At 39.9% G+C, this 9,744-nt stretch overlaps 1 protein-coding gene and 1 long non-coding RNA gene across 2 annotated transcripts in view; one reads left to right on the forward strand and one right to left on the reverse strand.

Moving 5' to 3' along the window:
* The first annotated feature begins 2,976 nt into the window (after positions 1-2,976).
* On the forward strand, positions 2,977-7,770 carry LOC112487308 (uncharacterized). The gene is made up of 3 exons (XR_003050284.1): positions 2,977-3,014; positions 3,361-3,515; positions 5,639-7,770. It is a non-coding gene; the product is annotated as an uncharacterized LOC112487308 (long non-coding RNA).
* Positions 5,371-9,744, reverse strand: part of pde6c (phosphodiesterase 6C, cGMP-specific, cone, alpha prime) — a 16,541-nt gene continuing 12,167 nt past the window's right edge. The window contains exons 14-22 of the mRNA XM_025057489.1: positions 9,664-9,744; positions 9,477-9,564; positions 8,596-8,696; positions 8,314-8,421; positions 8,142-8,205; positions 7,848-7,922; positions 7,670-7,753; positions 5,591-5,744; positions 5,371-5,506 (exon numbers count right to left, since the gene is read on the reverse strand). Of these exons, the coding sequence (XP_024913257.1) occupies positions 5,472-5,506; positions 5,591-5,744; positions 7,670-7,753; positions 7,848-7,922; positions 8,142-8,205; positions 8,314-8,421; positions 8,596-8,696; positions 9,477-9,564; positions 9,664-9,744 (790 nt within the window). The 3' untranslated portion in view covers positions 5,371-5,471. The remainder of the gene's footprint in view (positions 5,507-5,590; positions 5,745-7,669; positions 7,754-7,847; positions 7,923-8,141; positions 8,206-8,313; positions 8,422-8,595; positions 8,697-9,476; positions 9,565-9,663) is intronic.

The raw sequence follows: 9,744 nt of genomic DNA on the forward strand, positions 1-9,744 counted from the left end.
TGTTCTACAAGGCATGATAAATATATTGGAGTTTTGAAAAGAGAACTTTGCAAAACATTTATGCAGGGGTCCCAAACTCTTCTGGTTCATTAATCTCCCTCATCTGGCCCTTAACTACATATTACACATTACATATTTTTATTTGTATACAGTATGTACTGTATATGTATACTGTACCAGGGTTCGACCCTGCCAGTGTCCTAAAGTCTTATATATAGTCCTCTCTCTATATATATATACTGTATATACATGCGTATATACACGTACATATATACATACATATACAAATATATATACATATGTATACATATATACAAAAATATATACATATATACGTATATATGTATATGCATATATATATATATATATATATATATGATTAAACTATATACAGGACTTTAGGACACTGTGGCAGAGTCGAACCCTAGTTTCCTGTACCTTGTCCCCTGAACTATGGACGGTTATGTGTGAGGTACTTGTACTGGCAGATTAAACTAGTCTATGGTATTCAGAAGAGAATTCAACATGTTACAAAGTGTAACTAGCTTGCGCAATCCCAGGGATTCGAACCCCAGTCCCCTAAGTCATTACCGAAGATGAAACGACAGTAGCAGTTTGCGACCCCTAAGAAGAGCAAATTAGTGATTTTAAAGCTACTGTCTATAGTTACTGCATGCACAATAAACAGTAAAATAAAATCTTAGGAATAGTGTTCCAATTTGTAGCCTTCAAGTCTGTGTAAGAGATTTGTCAAACCATCATAATAACTGCTTTGGATTAAACTGTTCAACACAAATGTGAAACCTACAGTGTGTCATAGCGGCCGACCTTATAGCACTGCAGCACATATAAACACATTAGAAATCCCCGACTTCTCTCTCTAAACCGGCGAAGTGTTTCTTCTCATCTACAAACCACAGGCAGACCAGAGCCCTGTGGTGTTCCAGCTGATGTTTTCAGACACAAAGCTAAAATCACAGGTCCAAATATTGATCCCTCCCAAAAACGGAGGGAACCGCCCTCAATCCGCATCTGTGTGACGACAGGTCACTGCGAGGCGCCTTTTCGCTGCTTACATGTTCAAAGGAGAGATCCTAGCTGCCATCTGCTCCTGCAGCGAGGAGGACCATATATGGATCGATCACCAATCTCACACGCCTGTCAGATACACCAGCAAGTCCCCAAGACATCGAACCTTTCTGAGACTTTATAGTGCTTTATATCAAACTCGGAATGGAAATCCTTTCACTCGGACTTTCATTCTGCAGGTCAACACGTCTACTAAGCCAAACCAAACAGTGTTTCGTGCCCATCGCTATAAAACAGCACATTCACAGCCGGGCATTGCAGTTCTGTTTATCGCTCCTGTGTGAAACGTTTAAGATTAGATATACTGGATGTACATTTGTAATTACTTTAAAGGGTTGTCTGTCTTTTGTAGCCCTAATAAGCCTTTAGCCAACAGCATCGTTTTATGGAGGCCATCTTGTACCATCACAATTATACTACAGCCAACAGAAACGCTACTTAACGGCTCAGTCCTCATCACTCTGACTTATAAACCAGCAAAAGAGAAAGAGAAAATACGAAAAGAAATAGGACTTTGTTAACTAGAGAACGAGGACAATTGTGGCTAAACAAAGATTACATGCTCGAAAATAAAAGTATTTCCAGATACAGAGATATAGATATGGAGTGAATGCGTGAGTATTGACGAGAAAGCTAGTAATCCCCGTTCATTACAGAACTGTTCCACCTGTGTCTATAATATCAATATATATCTCTATATATATCGCTGCGTGCACACCTGTCCGTTTTAAATTTTAATCCAGGTTTGCTCCACGGAGTATGTAGCCATAGCAACCAAGTCTCGGTCTAGCCAGCTTGGTGGAACTGGAAAGTCAAAGTTAACTAACTCTGATTTAGCACGCCTCAAGAAACGGACCCCTGGATGTTCTTTGTGGACTTCCACGCTGCTAAACAACAACAACAATAATAATAAATAATAATGCAGATAGTAATACTAATACATAATAATATAACATATTGTAAATGTTGAGGAAAAGAAAGCTTGAGTTTGATTTTTTTTTTTTTAAATTAGCCATGAAAATAAATGTTACACAACATGAGTAGCTCTTGGACATTTTTATTTTGTTAACAATCGCTATTTCTAGCAGTATTTCTAGCTACAAAAAGGGGAGCGCTACGGGAAATGTTTGGGAACTACTCATATTAGGTAATCAGAGGAACTCAGTACTACAGAAATAGTGCATCATCAGGTTGAGTATAAAGTCATGACAGTAACATTCCTGCCTTATGCTGCTGTTAAATACAGTACTGTATGTGTGTCTGTCGGGGGGTGGGGGGTGCATTGTCTGATGCATTGTGTAATTCTATATAATTTTAACTACATACTCCCAGGAGCTTGACTTTATACAGCGACCCACGCTCTAATATAAATACACAGAGGTGCACTCAGCCATACACACATTTGTTTCTCCCTAACAAACACATTGTTTTGTGGGCCTTTTACACTGACCACATTGAATGTTTTTCCTTGTGCGTTACCGTGCTAACATATTTTCTTAAGCCACACCTGAACTTTGACCCCAGCTCTTATCCTAATTAATATATAAAAATAAAAATATCGCCAAAAAACAATGGTGCAGGAGATGTGGTTTCACCAAGCTGTAAAAGTTCCTCACAACTCATTTTTTTTAAAACTTAAGATTATCGTAGAAACATGACTTAAAACGACTGAAATTTATTTATAGCACCTCCCAGGGTCATGGAGGGGACAGAGGCCGACTCTGCACCCGTTGACTCCTTGTCTGGTTTATGAGGGGGCATGTTAGGTCACAGGGGCCGAGAAAATGATTGACTACAGTCTGCTTTTGGCGATTTAAGTGTACACACACACACTGCACCGTACCACTGCACACACACACACACACACACACTACACCGTACCACTGTTGTGAATTCACTCATCATTTAGAATGGCTACGTCTCTGGTATGTGATTTTAAAATTGATTTATTAGCTCATTACAGAGGACTTTTCCTTCGTCGGTTTTCAGTTTTAGACCAGTTTTTGAACGCATTTCAAAAGAGTTTGAAAGGATTTAAAAAACATTCTAAATATTTCAGAAAATGCATATATATTTGCATTGAATAGCATTTGTTCGTGTTATTAGACATTGTCCCAAAACTAAAATTTGGGACAAAACATAAATATTTGAAGAAGATAAAGTTTAGATTAAAAAAGTTTTTTCTTTTTTTGATTTTCTATCAATCACAATTGCAGTAACTGATAATAAGATAAAATAAATGGCATAAGACCTTTGAACACTTGCGTGCAGGATGTAGATGGAAGATGTGGGACGCGGCCAGACGACACTGTATCGTGACAAGGATCAGAGGCAATCCACTGATCCTCTTTTCCTGGAGGCTCATCCAGCTTTGTAACCTCGGCGATCTCCGCATGATACGTCTATAAGAGTGAGCAGAGCCACAGGTAGGCCGAAGGGAAGGGTTATTCTGTCACTGTCGAGCAACGTGCCTTAAGAATGAAATGTTAAGTGTCACCGTTGTGATCCCCACTATTATCAGTCTTTTATTTGCTCTTACATTTGACATGATGTGATAGGTACAGCAGAGGCCACTTCACAGACTACATGACAGCTACACTGTCTGCTGTGAAAGCTGATAGAACAGTATACAGCTCTTCAAATGCTGTTCCCAGCGGGACGGCGTTTTTCATCAGACGTCAGACAGAACTGAAGGTGTAACTGTCCACTTACGACATTTTGTTCTAAAAATCCCATTTTTGCGACCTTGATGTTCTGTGTCTGTGGTCTTAGCTCCAGTGACTTCCCTGCTTCACCTCAAGTGGTCAAAAGAGGGTTTCCTGAAAGTCCCAAAGCCACCGTAAGAGGATTAGGTGCCTTTGATTGAAGCACTATCCATCAGAGGAAACACAGGACATTGTGTAACAGGAAGTAGAGCCAGGGCGTGGCCCGGTGCTAAAATTGTAGCAAAAAGGTCAAAGATGCCGGACAGGGCCAGGGTTCAGGTCAGGTTTAAACCGCGATTCACGGTGACACGACACCAGACGTTCATCCGACCGTCACGTGAAGAAGCAGCATAGCTAGAACAGGCGTACTGTAAGAACAGAAATGCTCTGGTTCTGTCTCTTCAAGCAGTAGTCGTCTGCACGCTATTGTGGTGCGGGGGTTTGGAAGGCTGCCTTACCTTCAATGTAAGGAGTATTTAAAGCCTAAAGCTGTGTGGATTACAGAGGCTGGCAGTCAAATCAAATCCTATCAAATCGTCTTAAAGCAGAGGTAGTTCTACTGTTTCCTCTTCCACTGCGTCTCCTTCTCATGGCAACAGCAACTAAACATCTTACACTCAAACGCTCCCTTCAGATATGACAAAATGTACATTTTTAAAACAACTACATCAGCTATTGACATGTGGAGTGATCTATGCTTAAAATAAATTATTTGTACCTCAACGAAAATATATTAAGCCGTGTTTTTCTTTTTCCAAATATAAGCAATCCCCTATGAATTTATAAAGATAAAATAAACATTTTCAAACTAAATCTGACAACCTATTCAAATGTTTGCCCACAAAACTGCCATAAAGGGGCAAAGAAACATGCACACATATTCAACCTACTGAGCGCTAAATAGCAGTGAATTCAATGTAAATAATAATCATTTGACCTTGAAATCAGATCCCTTCTGTTAGCCGTACACGCCTTTACCATTGCCAAGTAGCGGTACATTATAAAAAGCAAAGGTCATTGCTCCTAGACCACGTTGAACAGTCGTCCCTTGACGAGGAAACAGATACATATTGTTGAGTCAAACCAACGTCCTCACGCTGAACGCAGATGACAGCTTTCTTTACATTCGCCAGTTGTTCGCCTAACGTTGGATTGTGCTACATTCACTTTGTTTTCATTTGTGTTATGGCTCCCAGACTCTTCTGATGTATATATGTTATGTCCTAGATTATGATGATTAGCGTAGCTGTGACATGGGTACTTATGTACAGTATGTTACAGTAGGAATCAAGTTACATCACACCATAGGAACGGAACTCTGACATAAGTCAGAGTATTGTATGAATACATCTGTGTGTGTATGTTGTGTGTTGCATTTTAAATATTAATGCCCATCTCAAACTCTCAATTTCTGGCACTGTTAACTCTGGCTGAAAGCAGACTTGGTCAACCTGCAATGCAGACCAGTCTGGACCTGACTACACAAAACTAAAGTAGTCTAGACTGAGTCAAAACAGACCAGACCGAGCAGAAAGCACCTAAACCGGGAAAAACTACCCTGACTTAGACTGACCTCAGCTAGATTAGGAATAAATCCGACAAAAATGAGTACAGGCCTGTGGGGCCTAAACCAGTCCTCAACAGACTACACAAGTGATCCAAACATTGTAGAGGGACTTAGCAGATGCTGCAGGTCTTAGACTTTCCTGCATCTGTGGCAAAAAGAAAGAAAATGGTTACAGTATTGTTCTGCAACAAATCTTTTCATTTATCTATTAACTTAGTTTTGTTCTAACCTTTTTTGGTTTCGCCGTCTTCCAGTTTTTTCTTCTCATCCTCAATAGCTTTCATCTTGGCATCGTACACCTGCGCCAGCTCATTCCAGTGTGACCTGTTGTTGTTCAGACCATCAAACATGGGCTGGATCTCTTTGTGGAACCTGGAAAACTCCTGACAGAATGAAATGCAGGTTATCCACAGTGGAAGATAAACTCCATTAGAACTGTGTCCGACACATGGTTTTTGTCACGCGTGAATGGCGTTTGTGTGCTTCGATGTTTGCCCCCTGCGCCCCCTGACATGCCTGCTAGGGCCGGCCGGGTTCAACGGGTTCAACATCTCTCGACCTGAGACGGTGAAAGCTACAACAACACCTTCATAAATCTTCTAATGAGGCACAACGGGAATGTTTTTGACCTGTTTTCTCAGTTTGGATGTATCTTCCTCTATCTGTGCCGCTGTGTTTTTCTCCAGGGTATTCCCTCTTCGTATAGAGACAAAACATACAGACTCTTTAGCTTCACTCAACATAATAGGGCTGGCAATCACTAGTCAAAACACTATGATGATATTTGTCCCACATAATTAGCATACAGTGATTTAAATACAAATGATTAAACGCTAATAACAACAAATGTCTTTTGGCATTCCCTTTCATTCCCTCCATACTCAGTTAGGATTTAGAGTTAGGTTAGGATCCAAATCAGGGACTGATTGTGTGTCGGGCAAAAACCCTACCACTGTGACGTGAAATAACCTTAAAGAATAACAAACTACATTTGTAAGTTGTCAAAGAAGACATGGTGTCTACAAAGGCATACAGCCGGACTCTCTACCTTAACGTTATTTAACCTTGGGGTCATGACCCCACCTGGAGTCACCTGCAATTCAAAAGAGGTTGCCTGAAATGTCTACTGTAGTAATTAGAAATGTCCGATATTAACTTTTATATATATGCCGATATTGTCCAAACACTTAATTTCCAATTCCGATATCAAGCGATACCGATATATATGCAGCCATTTGACCCCAAAACTGAGGTAAAAGTCTCAGGACCCTACCTGCGATTTCTTGCATTGTGTTATCGGAATTTCCTTATCAGAGGAAAAAATGATAACGATCTTACCGATATTACATAATTATGCTGATATCAAGCAGATAATATCGGCCGACCATTATCATCGACAGCCCTACTAGTAATTAATAATAAAAACATTACCTATACATTTTTTTCAACAATTTTTTTTTTTTACAATTATGATTAAAAACCCCACGACCCATGTTGAACAAATGTATTCTTTCACTTTCATAATTATGAATTTAGTTCAAATAAAAGGACACATAACAAAAACTAATTCTTAAAAAAAAAATAAAACGTCTCTAAATTAGTCAAATAATGTCAAAAAAGAATCATGGGAACCACTGCTCTAGCCAATCAAATCTTGTCATTATTGGCCATAAGAAAATCAAGATCAGACAAAGTCAAGTGAGGAAAGGGACTTTGATTAGTAAGGATTTGGATTAGGGAAGATCACAAGTTTACACTTGTCAAGGAGTGTGGCCAGATATGTGCCAAGGAGACAAACCTCAGACAAGCTAAAGATACTGGTGTAGGTGAATTAATCGATGAATGCATTAAGGCTGCATGTGTAAGGATCTGAAGCACATTTTAACGATGGGACCATTAGATACTTTGTGAATGAAAAAAGTTGAACGAATAATTATATTTATATTAATTATTTATCATCATTGAAATAAAGGTTGGCAATCATCATCATCGGTGTATCCATTCAATCAAGGGGGTTAATGAAAGCCTCCCATACTGAAAGTCACACTATAAAGAAATACCTGGAAGGAAACCTTATAAATCAGTTTGGCTACTTTTAGAATATTGATTACATGGAGCCGTATCGTGAGTCAATTTGCTCTGGTGCGACCACAGGTGTGGTGTGTCTAGCAGCTTATTACTGACCGCTGTAGCCCTGAAGAAGAAGAATTGATAAATCTGTGTCTTTTATTCAACAAAAGCAATCTTCCAGTCACCTAGCTTTATCTCCGTGAAGAATAAACAGCCTTTCAAAAGCAGTTGTCGTTACCTTGTATACAAATGAGCAGACAAAGTCGATGAAACCGCACTGCATCTTGGGTAGCTGTTCCGCACAGTTTCTGTCCATCATAGGCTACAAAAAGCCAGAGAAAATTTTCCCGATGAATATAATGAGAGTAAAAAGTCTTGTCACAGTGTAGGAAGTATGTGGTACAAAAAACTCTTACAATCGGCTGTTGGTCCAAAACATTTCTTTCCAAATCTCCCTGTTCCCAGAATTCAGCAGCAACCATCAAAGCCACCTGGGAACAGGAACAAAACAAAAAAAGAAGAAGAATAAATAATTATATTACTCAACTCTGTGCTATGGCACAGTATATATTGATATATATGGTCTATATTTTGATTTTTTTTGCTATGAATATACTGTATATATTTATAAATGGCCATTTTGTAAATGGCCTTGTTCGCCAAGCTAGGGGGAAAATGTATCAAATCAAAAGTAAAGCCTGTTTACCCACCTTGCTCTGCACCTCCCAGGGTTTAGTGATGGCTGACAAATCACAGCCTGTCATCATCATGGCCCTGGAAGTGTATGATATGCAGACAGTGAGGGAGGACAAGGCAGCAGCACGTCGAAATATGCTGCTATTCTGAAAGCACCAGCTGTTCTAAGTGATTACCAGTACATACATGACGATTTCTTTCCTGACTGGATTGTTGGAGACGTAGGCGGTGGCCTCCTTTTCGTCTGTCATTGGCTCTGTTGCGTTCACAATGTTTTGGAACATGGTTCTCTTTCTGCAGACAGATAAGAGCAGGACAAATGAGTCAATGAAGGAGACAAAAATTACAGAAAAAAAAGTGATTACATAAAAAAAAAAATAAACAGCTACGGTCTTCCAGATGGAATGATTCATTATAGCGCTGGCTGTAGATGAAGCATGACAGCTGTCAGATTTTTACACAACCTACTTGAAGTACAGAGCCAGATCAGTGGCGATGATGCAGACGTCAAACAAGTGCTGTACGGTCTCAAACTGACGCTTCTGAAGGTTGCAGAAGATATTCAGGCTCTGAAGTCGAGAAAAAAAAAAACAAAAAAAAAACAAGACGCATGAAAATACGTAAGGCTTGGTTTTTCAGGATTATTGGATTGCAGTGCAATTCACATAACACAACCTGGTGTCTTGGAGTGGTGTAATACATTCACAGTACATGAAAAACTGGCAAAAAGGTTCATGTAGCAATAAACGCCTCCCAAATTTAATCTCCAAAACCATGTCCGGTCACGAAAACACCGTAAAAGCAATGATGCGCAAAAACCGGGCCGATCTTCTGTCTTCATGGCGACCTACAGACAGATTACCTTTTTACCTTCAGCCCTGCTCTTTTTCTTTTTTCCATCTGCGTTAAGGGCTCCTTACAAAAAGGCTGAAAATCTGATTGGAGTCCGTCAGATGTCCAGGAATCTAATCACTGCTGAAAACTGAGGTTTATCCACCAGTGCATGTAAGAATTTCCACTCATTACTCATAGGGCTGTAGACTCAAACCTCACTCTGATCAATTTTCACCCCGCTTGGTTGCAATTGCCCCCTGCTTGTTCCAGAAAGGAAAATAATTGATGAGCTTTTGCTGTTTTCAAGGTGCTATAAAGCACGTTTCCCCGGATCTGAGACCTTCAGCAACACAGAATTAATGGTCAAATCCCTTTCCCTCCAGCGTCTGTGCTTTGATCCCACGCTGTTCACATGTCCTGTTGCCCAGAAGGCTGAACAAAGTATAATGGGAACTAAAGTAATACTGTGATTGAGTTCTTTGACCAATACTCTGCTATACTCTACTATACTGTACCTCCTCTGCCATCAATGTCTTGCTGTACTCCAAATGGTGCCTCTCCATAATAGAAGTGCCGTGAAGTTTTGCGAGTGGATGTGCACTCCTGTATTCGTGGGGAAAATTAAAAGCATTAAAAATTGGTGTTTACATGTCATGCAGTTAAATGCTTATACACATTAACAAGATGAAATCTTTGACTTGCTTGGTCTGGTAGAGATTGTTGGTTCCTCTGTGGTCAATATCATGGCAGAAAGCAGCAGCTACCATGGCAAAGGCATCGAGG

Source organism: Cynoglossus semilaevis, chromosome 8 (genome assembly GCF_000523025.1).
Source record: "Cynoglossus semilaevis isolate Cse_v1.0 chromosome 8, Cse_v1.0, whole genome shotgun sequence".
NCBI lineage: Eukaryota > Metazoa > Chordata > Actinopteri > Pleuronectiformes > Cynoglossidae > Cynoglossus > Cynoglossus semilaevis.